The 15,776-nt window shown below is 43.2% G+C and overlaps 1 protein-coding gene across 1 annotated transcript in view; it reads left to right on the plus strand.

The window, feature by feature from the left end:
- Nucleotides 1-1,282: 1,282 nt before the first annotated feature.
- Nucleotides 1,283-15,776, plus strand: part of LOC115058073 (PH domain leucine-rich repeat protein phosphatase 1-like) — a 39,919-nt gene continuing 25,425 nt past the window's right edge. The window contains exon 1 of the mRNA XM_029525380.1: nucleotides 1,283-3,055. Within this exon, the coding sequence (XP_029381240.1) occupies nucleotides 1,468-3,055 (1,588 nt within the window). The 5' untranslated portion in view covers nucleotides 1,283-1,467. The remainder of the gene's footprint in view (nucleotides 3,056-15,776) is intronic.

Consider the following 15,776-nt stretch of genomic DNA (forward strand, 5'->3'; position numbering starts at 1 on the left):
CACAATAAAAAACATCCCCTTGATAAACTCCAGCCAAATACAACTATAAAATCAGTTTGAAATTCAAAAACTGCACGAATAATGTTGTTTAAAAAAAAAAGCCTGGGAATTAATGCAGACAGCAGTGTTACAGGTTCTGACGATATTTTATATAAATAAAAATTATATATATATATACCTGCAAGGTCTAGTGCACAATTTACATTTATCAGGGATATCAACAAACTGGTGCGTTCAACACATCTGAAACCACTGCAGTTTTTATGTTGGTTTTTTTTTTTTTGCCCACGCTGAGAACTTGATTGTAATAAAAAAAGAAACAATTAAATTTAATTAAAATCAAATGCCTTTATTTCTTCCACACAGGGGAAATCTCAATGTTGCAGCCGAAGAGAATAAAAAAAAAAAACTAAGATACTTAGTAGGATATAAAAGGGTAAATAAATAAAGGGACGGGGGGAATAAAATAAAGTCGTTGGTTACATGATAACATTTAGATTGGATCTCGATATGCACACATAATTATTACTAGTTTGCGCCACTAGATGGGGAGAAGCAGCAGAGAAAGGACTGCACAGTGAGCCGCTCCGTCCGCCGGCCTCGGTGTGAAATGGCGTCCTGATGAGATGGTGCTGGAGATACCGGCCTCGTCAGCACTGGACCTGCTGGGGAAGCCTGCTTTGTCCCCACCGCTACTGCTCCGAGGGAAACTAATCACTGAATCCCGATTAGTGGCAGCTTAAAGTCGACGAATCAAAACAAAGATTTGGCTAAATGAGCCATCTCGGCGGGGTTAGCAGTTAGCACGCCGCTAACAGCCGAACAGAAAACACGGCGGCAGATGAGAGGTCGAGCTTCTTCCAAACATTTTATACGAGCTATGTTTACTCCTGTCGGTTTGTTTACCGCCTCGCTTGACAGAGACAGGCAGATGAGCCTCATGGGAAATGTAGTGGTGACGTACGGTTCCCTCCGCTGGCGGCTGGTGGACGCTGCGCTTGGTAGCGCAATACACTTCCCATAATGCACCACTGTGTTGTTAGCGCCCCCATCTTGTGCCCTCCTCATGAATATATATCAGTCGCTATTTGCGTAGGAGGTCGGCCGACGTTCATTTCATATTCTGGCGCTGTATTTCTGGTCCAAATGGGACGCGTTGTCACGTCTCCGCCCCGCTCTGTCCCCGCACGCCCTGCCTCCTCTTAAAGAGAATTTAATCGGTGAGATGTTTTGTTTTTTTTTTTTTTTTTTGTTTTTTTTTTTTGGAGCACCAGAGGAGAGACTCCAGCGGGGGAAAGAGGAAGGCGAGAAGTGAATGACTACTAGTGGAACAAGTCAGCAACGCCGCCCAGTTGGCGGACATTTAGCACGGCGGGCACGTATTCAGGCTTTTAAATGTAGAGCTTGGAGGAATATCCGAGTGCGCACCGTTATCTATTTACAGAGGGGGACTTTTCATTGGCACCGATGGAAAGTGTGCAGGCTGTCGCTGAGGACGGCGCGTCGGATGGAGGCGCGACCAAGTTGTCCAAGAAGCCCAGTGGGCTGCCGTTCGCCCGAGGGACTCCGGCGGATGATGGCGGTGGACATTTGGCACCCTCCCGTGTCGAGGCAAAGAACGGGAATCGCCTCTCTCATTCCGCCTCCACCGCGGGATTTAGCGCGTCGAGCCGGACCGAGGCGTCTAATGGCCGGGGCTCCTCCAGCAACTCCAGCTCGCTGCTGTTGAGACGGAGGCGCCTGAAGAGGAACCTCTCCGCCGCAGCTGCCACCTCGGCCACCTCAGCTGTCACCGCCGCCTGCAGCGCCAAGCTCAGCTCGCCCATGTCCTCCGCTTCTCTCCACACCCGGAGTCTGGATCGGAAGACTCTGATGAAGCACCGGCAGAACATGCAGCTGCAGCCCGCCGATCGCGAGTGGGTGAGAGCCGATCTCCACCGGGGCTCCATACACGTCCACGACAGACTGACGCCGTCGTATCCCAGGCCGGTCCTTTGCACTATGGACACCACAGCCGGCGAGGTGGCGCTCCGTCTGAGTAAACTCTGCAGTAAGTCGAGCTCCGTTATGCGCATATTTTGCAAAGATAGCCCCAAGACTGACCAAAATGGCAACTGCAAAGTAAAGTATGAATACCACGATAACCCGTGTAAGGTGGTGGGGGAGTCTACTGTTAAATGCAGCCACCTGGCTCCCCTGGAAGCCGCTGATCTGCGGGGCCATCCGAGCGACAGGTTGAGACTGCTGCTCATGGAGAATGCAGATGCGAGGCAAAAGCAACAGGACGCTGATGGAAAACTTTTCACTCCCGAATCGGAGTCGCAAGATAACATAACGTGCTCGCTGTCAGACTTAAACTCCAACTCTAACATGGACACCCCTGCAGATGACGACTCGGAGCACAGGAACGGCGTGGACAGCTACGGATTAAATTCAGGCTCGGATGTGGAGAGCAGCGCTTTCGATGACCTGAGCTCCGGGGCCCGGCTCAGCGAGCACAGGGACTCCCTCAGTGATGACATGATCCTGGGCACCGAGGCGTCCATCCTCAGCCCCGCGGAGGGCCACGACATGTACGGCAGCTCCTCGGACGAGCTGGAGCTCGACTGCCCGGCGTCGGACGCCAGCATGGAGCCCATCAGCCAGCATCACACCAATGGCACCGCCAGCTACGAGCAGTGCACCATGGGGCATCTCAATGACATGACGAACAATACGGGGCCGGATGGCAGGATGAATTCACACGGTCTGGGCAGCGCCAGCTCATTGTCAGGAGCCTGTTCTACAGGTAATACACCTGACATCCAAGATCCGGATTGTGGCCTAAGTGCTGTAAAACCAGGGCTGGCCACAGACCACGGTGGGAATTCCTGCAATTCCAGCCTCACACTGTATGTGCAGCTGCATGGTGAAGCTGTCAGGAGGCTTAGCCCAGATGAGAGGCCTCTGCAGATCCAGAATGACTTTCTCTTTAAGCTTGGATTTAAGGACCCCTGGAGAGTTCAAGAGGAAGGGCTCAACACAGAAATTGGCTCATTGTTACGTTTCTATGCAGGTAAGTGAAATGATAGAGCCAGATATATTCACGTTCTCTGGTGGTAAGGTTTCTGCTCATTCTGGGACCGATTGAGGCCATCTTCTCTGCACACTACACAGATATGTCTGCTGATCCTTAGTATTGGTGTGTTTGTAACAAGTTGTCAACCTCTATAACAGAAGAGAACAGAACAACAGAACAATTACTGCAGGCATATCTAATAACAATTTACTTTCTTAAACACCAAAGCAACAAAAAATATTTGCTTTATTCTAATATTTCCACACATTTTTTGTGAATGCTGTTAGGGAAGGTGAGAGGAGCACTGGACCTTTGCAGCAACAATTTGGAGAGATATCATTAAAAGTCTGTTCTTTCCAGAGGTTTAGCTGTGTGGTGGCATGAAATGAATAGGTCAGAGTGGGGTCATGGTCCAGAGGCTGCTCTGCTGACTTGATTACTTAATTTAAATGTTCAGGTCTGTTTTTTTTTCCTGTTGTTGTTGTTTGTTTGTTTGTTTGTTTCTTCGAATCTTGACTGTCTTTGTCTGACTGTAGCAGCACGCTGTGCTCCCATGGACATGCATGACATCGCCACAAAGCCATTGCAGCATCTTATGGTGCTCAGACATGAGGCCCTTTCCGGCTTTTGCCCCATTATCATCCTAATGAAAAGGCTGAATGCCTTTGTAGTTGGGTGGGGAGTAGGGGTGAGCAGTATGGCTGAGAGCACCATAAACGATCTCTGTGGGCTCAGTGAATTCTGGTCATTGAGATGCTGCACACTTCCCATCGTTCTGGCATCCAGTGTGGCTTCTGTCACACTAACTAACTGCCTGCCAAGCTCAGTTAACATGCTCTTCCAAAGCTCAGGAAGCCCTTTTATTTACCATGCCACTGCCTCCACCACTTTTGCTATTGCTGTGGGTGCTGAGAAAAGTGAAATGAGGGAAAGGGTGGGCATCATGGGTTGTGAAACTGAGTGTTTTGTGAGGATAGTTGAAGAGATACTGTTTCTTGGGTCTGAAGAATGGAAGAAATACACTAACAGAAGCACAAACATTGTATAGCTTACTGTCTCAAGAGGCTATTGAACTAGAGATCCCTCAATATGAAACTGAAATGGCCACATGTTCTCTGTTCACGTTCAGTCACGTGTGCTCCATGGCATACTGTGCTCATGAAATGCTTGAGGTATTAATGGGATGGTTTCATTTAGTCAGTTTCATACAGTAGGCTGCTTGCTTATGTGGATGGATGTGCATCAAGAAAAACAAAAAAATAATAATTTGTACATGAGTCTGTGCTGTCAGCTGAGCTCAACCAGCACCAGCAGCCTTGATGTTTGTCTGGGGGCAACCCCTCCAGATCCCATGTGAGACAGCTTAACTGTGGTCACCTGAGTTTTCTCTCCAGCTCATTCACAGCCAATAACACCACTCAACACCCAGGCCACAGCCTGCACAAAAGACCACATTCTCCTTCAGCCACCGAAGAACGCACACATGCACATTAACTAGCACTCTAAAGAGAGCGCTGAGCTGATGGCCTTGTGACATGCCTGGCCTGCTCCTCTGCCATTTCCTCACACGAGCGAGGCATGTGAGGAATGTACGCTGGCTCCTCTAGAATGTCAGGCATGTCTGCTGAGAAGGAAGTGGAGCAAGGGGGGCAAAGGGATAGCCATGCTGACACATGCCGAGCCGACTTTGAATGGTTGTCCTGCCCAAATAGTGGAGATAGGGCCAGCCTCAGCTGACTTTCTGGCTGACTCTCAGGCGCAGCTGCCACAACTGTAGACCTCAGTCACACTAAAGGCCTTTTTATCTGTATGCAAAGTGGCCTTTGATACAGGAAGTCCATTATCTGAATTCTGTTTTATGGTTCGGTTTCTCAGTAATAAGGCAGCTCTGTTTAGGTGGTTAACCTGGACATTAAGTACACAAAAAGCCAATAAACTGCACTGTTGTGGCAGATGAGGGACTTGGCACTCAGCACGATTCGGGAAGCAGGAAATTTATGGAAAGAGGCTGTTATGTTGAGTTGTCATGATGCATCTTGTCAGAACTTTTGAACAATGCAGAGAGCAGGTTGACTTTGAAAGGGTCAGGTTGTTATTTGGGTGCAAATACTTTGGATTGGCCAGATGAGAGAGAACTCACTAGGCCTTGCTAGACACACACACACACACACACACACACACACACACACACACACACACACACACACACACACACACACACACACACACACACACGCACATGCACATGTACAGAAGGCTGCTGAGATCAAAGGGCCGCTGTCCTCTTTGGCAGGCTTACGAATGATCCTTTCAGAGCTGCCCACACAGGAGCCTCTTGTAATGCCTAGCCAGCTTTATTAGAGTTTTGAGTATAAGAGAGAAGAGTAAAATACACAGACTAAAATAATCAATATGTACACATTTTGTTGCTGATAGAATGCCAAAGCTTTCAATGAAAGTATGCTTCATGAAGAGGGTTATGGTAGGGTCACAGGTTTTGTAGATGTTCTGTGAGTCACAGCACTGATTTGATTGTTCATAAAGTAACAGTATAGGGTACGGGCCATTGTCACTCATTAACAGTGCTGCTGCTCTTAAGATACAAGCTCGTCAGTGTGTGTGTGTGTGTGTGTGTGTTTGGATTAGCAAAAAAAGCAAATGGCATACTGAACCCTAACACACACTGGTAGAGGGTTTCCCTAGGGGCAGCAGACCCAGAGTTCTTATACAAACCAAAGCAGCACAGTAAATTATTTAGATTCATTAGCCTACTCAGCTTTGCAAACACTCTCATCCATGCACTTCAGCTTACCCGCTGCTTTTTTCTGAGCTCTCTGCGTGTCCTATTAAAGTTGAAATGTTTGCTTTTTGAAAGCACTTTCTTGTAAACCTGAAGTGGCGTTAAGATTCATCCTCCTTTATGAGTGAAATTAATGACCACTGGCGTGTACTGACCTAGAAACTATCAAGTTATTAATTCCTTTGAGCTTTATAGCTCAAGCTCCTCTAAAACAAAGTCATGGTCAATCACAGTTTCAGCATGCTGCACCCAATTTTCAGGTAATTTCCATGTTTTCAGGATGTGCCAGCAAGGTGAACTTGGCAGCAAGAATTGTTCATGCAGAACTAATCAAAGCAGAGCCAGATAATAACTGCATTCATATAACAAAGGTCTAATAAATATTCGCTTAAAAAACTTTTCTAATTTATTATGAAAAAAAAAAAATTCAGGTATAATTCACCAAATATTTTGATCAGGGTTATTACTGCAGGATTATTATAATATATTTTTTAAACAACATTGGATATTTATATATTACACATTAATATATACTTTTCCCTGCATTAATTCTCAAAAGAAATGTTGATTTCATGGCTCTTTCCACACTAGTGTAATGGGCTGCTTATTTGCAAATATTTAAGTAGTTATTTACATTTTTTTATTGTTTTGTTCTCAAGCTGGAACTCTGGTTGTAGTTAGACTTTGTTTAATTGGAAGACATCTTTTGACGTACAATTACTTCATTTCTAAAAGCCACAAAATATGCTTAGAATGTGGCTTTGAAGAAAAAGTCTGTGTTTATTCCATAAGAGCTGCTTTTTTCTCCATCATAATACATAATAAGTAAATATACACATCTGTTACAGCTGTATAGTCCAGTGAAGGATTATGTCCCATGACTATGAAATAAAAACAAATTCATAATAGAATGCCAAGTTATTTGTGACAAAAGTGAACTATAAACACTAAGCTTGACAGTAATTTACACAGATTCACTTTGACTCATATAATTTTCTAAATTCCATGTAGGCACAAGATGTTAACATTTCAAGAAGACGGTGATAGCTCAGCCAATCCCAGCTCACACTGGGCGAGGGTGGGGTACACCCTGGACAGGTGACGAGTCCATCGCAGGGCCAACACACAGAGACAAACCACCACTCACACCTAGTTTAACAGTTAACTCAAACATAATGTCTGTGGGAGGAAACCCACACAGGGAGAACATTCAAACTCCACACAGAAAGGCTCCAACCCAGAACCCAACCTGTGCCCTTCTGATTGTGGGGCAACAGCGCTAACCACTATGCTGCCATTCTGCCGATAGCCCAGTTACTCTAAAAGCTTTAAGAAATCTCAATCAAGGGCTGTAAATCATTCTACTCTTGCCTCAGGCCTCCTCTGAGGAGGCAGCGGCTGGTGACGTGATGACTTAAAGGACTCTGCAGGGTTTAAAGGCTTAATGAAGCTCCAGGCTTTCTCCAGCAGGCTCTGTGGCAGCTATTAAGCGGAGAACCACTCACACTGTGTTGTCGATGCCACCTCATTCTCTTCATACAGTCAACATGCCAGGTTGCTCTCACGCTCTTTTTCTGCATCTCTATGAAAACATTTTCAAGGGCAGATTGAGAACCAAAACAGACCTTTGTCACAGTTTTGGTTTTTATGTTTTATGAACGGTCACTGGTTGTACTGACCACAATATGAGGATCGCTCACAGTTGTTCACTTTGAATGAATTTGTTATTTAAATGATCTTTTACTGGTCACCAGAGATTTTTCAATTCCAATATTATTGTGTCAATTCCATTTTCATGTACAAAAATTGTAGCATCACAGCAAATGCAAACCCTATGGGAGATCTTTGCAGAAGTGAGGCACTAAGCGGCTTCAATTTTTTTTTTTCACATCCATGTCCTTGCCTGATAGCTAATGGTCTTTCTAAATGGCCCATTGCTGAGTCATTATGTAATTGTGTAATCAGATTTCACACGTTCCAGAGCTTAAATCCAATATGCATGTGTTGATGTGCACTTTGGAGGGGTTTTTTGTGCTCATTAGCGTATGTGTGCACCCAAGATAAAAGGTGAACAATCAAAGAGGAGATTAATGTACATCATGTCTCTTCACATGCGGCTCCACGTGAAGAAGCGCTCTAAATTAAAAATGGCCACACAGCCTCTGTGTTGAGCTGGTTGTGTGTATAGCTGACGATTTGCGTACATGCGTTTGCTGAAGCAGACATAGATAGGATGCTGGTGTCATCTTGTAGCACTTAAAGCCAAGGGAACAGTTTTCTGTCTAATAGAGACTGCCTTCCTGGCTGACATCCTCCCACCCCCCCTCCTCTCTCCTCTTGCACAGACTCTCTCAATTTCTCTCATGATCGATCCCCCTCCCTTCCCTTTTGCTATCGTTCCTCACATCTCCTCCTCCCTCACACCATCTGACAGCTTCCATTTATCTCCTCATATCCCTCTACAGCACAAGAATCACTGGTCACCCTCATATTTGTATCAAATTAATAATAAAAAAATAAATTTAGGGCACATAAAAATGAAAAACAGAATAACAAACTGCCCAGGTCTATTTCTACACATATGTTGCTTCTCCCTGCCTTCTCTGTGTGTTTGTGCTTGCTTTGATGTACGTTTGTGTTGCCCCCTGTGGAAATAAGTTCTGTTTTTTTTGTTTTTTAAGGGATGGGGAATGTAATTGAAATTCTTATTTCTTTGTTGTAAGCGGCTGAACAGTGCCATGCCAATGTGTCACTCCTGTCTGCCTACCGGCACATTGAGATAGGGCGTTTGGGAAGGGCAATGACTTTTCCTGCCCAATGGGAGCAGCCCTACCTCTCAGCTGTCAGAGTGCCCTTGCTGAACTCTTTCTAGAAACCTCAAGGAGTTGGAATAAACCGAGTTCACAAGCAAAGGAAGGGGAAAGGTCCCCCCCTTTTCACCGGGGTCATGGAGGAGGTTGACTGTCCCCAGGCTGAGCACCAGCCCTTGGCTTGACCACATGCATGAGGGGGATTAGAGGCACACCAGCGGGGGCTCACTTTCCACAGCTTTGATCAGCAGCAGCACAGCCTAATACCAGACAACATCTGCAACTCTCAGCATTAAAGAGGCCCAAAAATTCTGATTAGGGAACACACAGCATGCTTGCCTGCTAGTGTACAGGACAGAACTGTGTCAATTCCTGGATGGGAGGTTTTTAAATACCAATGCTCTAATGATGCTTTCACTGTTTTGTTTTACAAAGCTTGGTTCTCCAGAGAGACTCTTTCACATTGTGTTTAAAATTCCAATTTAATTTTCTTTAACACGCATTGAGAAATAGCAAGTGGATAAGATCAGACTTTGGGGCAGCTGTTTTTTTTTTTTTGTTTGTTTGTTTGTTTTTTATTTGAGATTTTGACACCTTCCTGCTATACAGAAACAAAAAGCATTGTTTGGTAAATAGTATTGTCTGATTGGAATTCAAAGCTTTCCAAAACTGTCCCAGTCTTCGTTTCTCTCATTTGGACAGCTAGATAAGGTGTGTTTGGCTGGAACTGAGCCTGTCTCTGTGGACTCTGCTCTAAAAGAAGGGGGCAGAGTCATTGATATGAAATGACCTAGTTTAAAGTTCATCTCTCTCAAAAAACGCTGAAGTGCCAGAATAATACTTCCTCATTGCCGAGTTTTTCTTTTAAAGGAAAGGCTTTGAAAGCAAATGGAAGGAAGCAGCCACTGCCCATAAATGTACAGAAATAACTTTGCACATGTATATATTGTACAACGTTATGGTAATGTACAGAACTCCTTCTTTGATCCTGCAGATGTATCCACAGCACCAGTTTAACACAAGCAGGACAGAAGACCTGCAATTAAGCCTATCTTTGTATAGCAGCACTTAGAGTCTGTTAGTGCCGTGTTGTAGAAGTATCCAAAATGTTTCCCCAAGAAAAACTAGCAACAAAATAATGATTTATTTTATTTGTTTAATCTCTCTTTAATCAGATAGAAATTCTGATTTCTTTGATTAAGCCAGAGAGCTAGAGTCCCAAGGTGCAATTTACAACAAAGGCAACTATACAAAACATTGCACAATACCAGAAACAAATAAACATATAATAAACATTTATAATAGTAATATGAAATATTATCAAATAATAAAGCTTTAAAATCCCCAAGTGAAATCTAAGTTTATAATTCATTCCCTTTAATTGGAATAAACATACTGGATTAGAAATAAAAGATACAGCATGTTTGCATAACTATCTTCATCACACTACTATTACCTTTATGAAAGGTAGATCTATTGCAAGACTGTTATATTGGGCTGCTTTCAATTACACTAATTGAATTGAATTAGGTAGATCAGTAGGAACAGCGTGTCTGAAATCTGTAGCTGAACGTCCGCAGAGAATGAGGAGACATCACTCCATGTGCAGCCAGTCTGTCATTAACATGGCAGTTTCTTGGCACTCACTGTTGGCTGTGCATTTTGTTACTCACATATGTCCTGGGGAAAAAAGGAGCTGTCACTTGTTGCAATAGGAAATTATTTCTCACTTTTCTTCCTCTCCCACATCCTCCTACTTTGCATTTTATTGTGTTCCTGCTTGGACATGCTTTTTTTTTTTTTTTTAACAGCCATTTCTTCTCTAGTTCCAGTTTCAACTGTCATATCTCCCTCATGAATACACTTGCTTTTTTAAGGTTCACTCAGCTGCCATCCAGTTCTTTTGAAGCTCACACTGCTTCCTGGTCCTGCTGGTTAAAGACTTCTCCACTTTACTTCTTTTTATCCTCACTACCCTTCTCTTTCTCTCTCTCTCTCCCTTTCTCCCCTTTCGAGACTCCCTGCCCCAGCACCCCGTTACCCCTCCTACTCTCTCAGTGCCACTGTGTTCACATGGCCCCTGCATGTGACATGAAGCTGAGCCAAAACACCCCGGATGCCCGCTTCAGCCCTCCGCTGTTCCAGACCTTGTTAAATTTTAAACAAAACAAAAGAAAAGGAAAGAGAGGAGGAGGGGAGAAGGAGAAGAAAGAGAAAAGTGAGCACGTGGGACCAGGGGAATGTGCAACATCACTATCTCATTCATTCACTCGTCCTGTCCTGTGCATCATCAGGAGAGAGCAGCCCTTTAGTTCAGGCTCTCTCTCTTGCTCCATCTCGGCCTCTCTCTCCCCTGTTCACTCCTCTTGTGTGAAAGGCTTCCTCTCTGTCTCTCCCTCCTTTCTCTCTACACTGAACGGGACTGATTGTAGCTTTAACCACAGATCTGGGGTCTGATTACTCTGTGGGCTGTCCCTCTGTAGGATTAAAGAACAACTGACTGTGTAGCTGCTGTCTTCATGGGCAACTTCCCTCTCAATTACCCCATGGCTACTGCTGCCCATCAGATTCATTTTTAATACTTTCTGAAAAAGGAGAATCACTGGACTTGAAATAATAACAGTCCCTGTTTACTTTTATTATTGCTTGTCTTCTTCTCCTGTATGAATCTTCTTATTACCCTGCTTTTTTTTCACCATCAGAGGAATACCACAGCATGGCATGAGGTGACCAAACTAAGCTCTCCACTACATCCTTTAGATCCATGGATGTGGTGTCTTTAAACAGCTGGAAACATTTTTATTCGGGAAAAGGTCTTAGGTCTTAGTCAGCCGGTCTGAATGCATCCTCCATTTTATTTAGTTCATTTTTATTGTATTGCCTCTTGAACTTTCATCCCTTTTTTTTTTTTTTTTAGAAACTTAACATTACAAGAAACAATACATGAATCTGTTAACTGATAATAATAATAATAATTTATCTCCAATAACACATAAAAGTTATATTTGTATGTGTTTATATTAATAATGTTGGTGATGCAGTCAGCTTTGTGGCAATTACTGGCAATTAATTTCCAACAAAAACATAAAGTAATTCTCCCACAGGAAAAAAATCTGACAAGATTTGTTTTTGTCAGATTAATATATCACATTGTCTTCACTCTCACATGTGACCCAACAGCGTTCTTCATAACATATAGTGTGACAGCGGCAAGTGTTTTATGCAGCAGTAAAATATGTTGGCTGTGGTTTTGCAGGTTGAACTTTTGTGTATGATACAAAATACCTATTCTTACTATTTCGTTTTCGATTTCACCACAATCTGATACTTTCTGAATTGATTCTTGAATTAATCTGGTTTTTTAAATGTTATAGCATTCACATCTCATCAAATGCTGTGACACAAACAACCTGACTGATTAATTTTTGCAGTTTTCCCCTGTTGTGACCTTTAAAGAATTAAAAGATTAGAGGGCTTTAAAGATTAGTATCACTGGTGGGTACAGCAATACAGAGATTCATAGCCTACAATTGTACTGTCATAAACCTTTAACAGTATGGCCGATTCTGGTGGAATTCGACTTTTATAAAGAAATTATAAATTATAAATTAAATTTTTAATAATATTAAAACTATTCTCATTACTCCCAATATCTTAAACCGTGAATGAGAGGGTATTTTTTTAAGGTTAAGTTCCCCTTCATGAGGGGATTGATTTTGAATAATGCTGGTATTTCGAGGCAGGGACTTCTGGAAGCACTTTAGGCTCAGGGCAATATTGACCACACTATGATGTCTTGAAAAGAACCAAGAGAAGAAAAGGAAAAGAGGGAGAGAGTGAGGAAGTTCCAAATGCAAACTGTCCCATTTCTGTCAGTTACAGGCATTATTAATGCAGTGCTACAAATGAACAGGGAAACCCAGGGTGACAAACAGGCGGGAGTCCCTTCAAGCTCATTAATCACTGACGTACGCATAAACATACACATACACACAAACTCATCCATCCACAACCACATGCACTCCACCACAATCAACTGTAACCTTTTGTGCAACATCAAACCTCCACCGGCTTACCAATTAGCATCCTGATCTCACTTCTGTGGCCCCAGTATCAAAAGGAGGTGTTTATACCTTCCCTTCATCCCAGGCTCTCATATTTCACCCTTCCCTGATGTGCTTACTAGGTGAGCTGAATGCTAGGTGGGTAAACCTAAACATGTGTGTATAGGAAGGGGTTATTGTACCGGTGCTTAAGATGACAATACCTCATTCCTTTCTCTTCCTTCGATCTCTCTAAGACCTCCGTACAGTATGAGGTCTGGCACTTTATCAAAGCTGTATGCAGTGCTGCAGAGACAGGCTGCTGCTATACACAGGCCATTAGCAACTCCTGAGTGACAGAATGTGGAGGCTGAAGTGGAGGCTGGAGTGACACAGTGATGCTGCTGATGAGCAACCAGTGCCCTGAACCATGAGGTGTTATGTGTGTTTGAAAAGCCTTTTATGTGGTTTGATTAAATCTTAAGAATATGGATATGTATGTATTACCTGCCTTTCTACTAGATTAATTAGCTTGTCCTTTGGTCTGTAGAATAGTGAAAAGCCATGTGCTCGAACTCAAAGTGATATTCATTTTCACCATCTGATCAGCAGTCCAAAATAAAAAAGAAACAAGTTTTAAATCTGGAATAACCAAAAGGAGAAGAAGTAAATTTACTTGATACAATATCTAGCTTTCACAGTGAACGCAGTCGCAGTATTTCTGTGGTGGCTCCAAGAGCTTTCCATCATCAGAAAAAAATAAAGAATGATGTCATCAGGGTTGTTTGGGCTGTGATTGTATAACAGAAAACCTCCGTTATTGCACCACAAGCCTTTTACCACTACTGCAGGTGAATTTCCCACTCTGCATTTCCGTGCTTATATTGTCCTCACACGTGACAAATAATCTAGAAAAACAGGACATGGAGTTTGGCTGATAGGGACATTTATCAGGTGGAGGGCGTCCAACACTATCATGTTGCATAATTGAACATATAAGATCCAGGGTCTTTGGAACTTAAGCCATATGTGCAGCTGAAACTGCTGCAGTTCTTTTTCTTGCAAATGCACCAACTTAATAGTGGTATGATTTAAAAAAAAAAATAAAAAAAAAAAAATCCCCTTAATTCCCCTTTAATCAAGTATACTAATACTTATCAAAATTTTCTGTTGATTTATTAATCAGCTGGCTTGTTACTTCAGCACTAAACTACAATAATGATCCATGAATTAATATATATTGGTTATATGTGTTTTTTCACTTATGTCCTACAAGTGGTGAGCCCATATGGCTTGATATACCAAATATGTTGTTGTAGATGCACTATAATGGAGCTGATAGTGGGCCTGTAAGCCTCAGTTCATACCTTTTGTTTAAAGCTCTTCTAGGCAGAGAATCAACCTCAGTGTTGTCAAACATTGTTTTGTTGGTTTCTGGGATTTGCATGTATTGCCCATGTGCAAACCTGATTATGTGTCCTCATGTGTTGGTGAGAGAGCTGTAAGACTGAGGGCGAGTGCTGCATCATTCATGAGTGTGTGCCACCCTGTGCCTGGATTGCAGTGACCCGTAACTGTCAACAGTGTATCCTTGAGCGTGATGGCACAGGCTGTGCTGAGGACACGCTGCAGGGACCACTGTCATGTCGAGGTCTGCTGGTGGGGCCTGGAGATGGGTGTGCCAGTCTGGAGCTAAAGCGAAAGCTGTGAATGCAGGGAATGGTTGAATAGGACACTGATATCAATATAGAACAATATCTGGGCTTTTTTGGAAGCTCTGTTTCTGTATCTCTTCCTCTTTGGGGGAGGTCAGAGAGAATTAACAGCTACAGAGCAGCAGCCCTGAGCCTCTGTGTGCCACCTCAGGACATAGAGGCAGGACAGACTCTGTGCTGACATATTTTATAAAAGGGTGTGATGAAAAAAGAGAGGTCAAATCTTGAGTAAGCTGTGTTAGAAATGCTGAATCCCTGAAACGAATAGCACATGAAAAGGGCTCAGACTTTACATCTGAACAGAACAAAAACAGGTGAAGGAATGAAGACTGAGGATGATGGCTGGAATTTGCTATATCCTGATGGGAAAGTAAGTAGGGAAAATATGACTTTTCACTTCAGCTGAGATCTTTGTTGCCCTCAGAAAAACTAAAATATGCACACACACATCGTGAGCTCTCCAATGATGTCCTGTGTATGTTTGTGTGAGCAAGCAAGACAAAGACTCATTACGTAAGTGGGCACCGTGGCCCTCCTGCCAATTTACTATCATCACACGACAGTAACTCAGTTCACGCATGTGCAGGCTTGTAAGCCTGTGTGTGGAAGCGCAGCCAACCGTTTGTTCTCACACATTCATGACCTGCTGGTTATTCATTATTTCCCAACATAGAATAGCCATCCTCTTCCACACTGATGAACAAGTTTATCGTGCATTTTCAGTCCGTCTACGTGGAACAGCATTACATAAACGCTCGGTGGGTTAGACAGAGAGTACATCTGACTGTTTGCTTTCAAGATAAACACTGCAGTTGTGAACTTCAAAGGAAAAGATAAGCATTAAATTAGCCCAACACTGTGATGAGAGGCTTTGTCATAAAGCTTGCTTGGTTCCACGTTGTCGGTGTTAATTGACCTCGCTGTCATCTTGTAGTGTCTCTGGAGAATTTATGTTTTTGTTCAAAGGAGCCTGACAGATTGTGTGTGTGTTTGGATTTCTAAAAGGGGATTTCTTGTAGTTTTGGCCAATCATTTTTATCATTTGCAAGTTCATTTCTGACATTGCTTAAAAAAAAAAAAAAAAAAGTTTGACAAAACAGGAAACAAGCAGTTTGATGATAATGAAGGCATAATTGTTATGCTTCCGATTTCAGCTCAGGAGGATTTGGCAACAACAGGTTTTTGGTTGTAACGCTCATCAAATGAATAATGATAACCCTGAGGTTGTATCATAATGGCAAATTTATCGATCGCTGGGGGTGAAAAACACTTTTTGAGCAGCTACACCGTCAGAAACACAACAAGAGAAGACAAGCAGCACGTACAGGCTGAGCGCTTCAAAAATCACTG

The sequence above is a fragment of the Echeneis naucrates genome, chromosome 17, assembly GCF_900963305.1.
Source record: "Echeneis naucrates chromosome 17, fEcheNa1.1, whole genome shotgun sequence".
Taxonomy (NCBI): Eukaryota; Metazoa; Chordata; class Actinopteri; order Carangiformes; family Echeneidae; genus Echeneis; species Echeneis naucrates.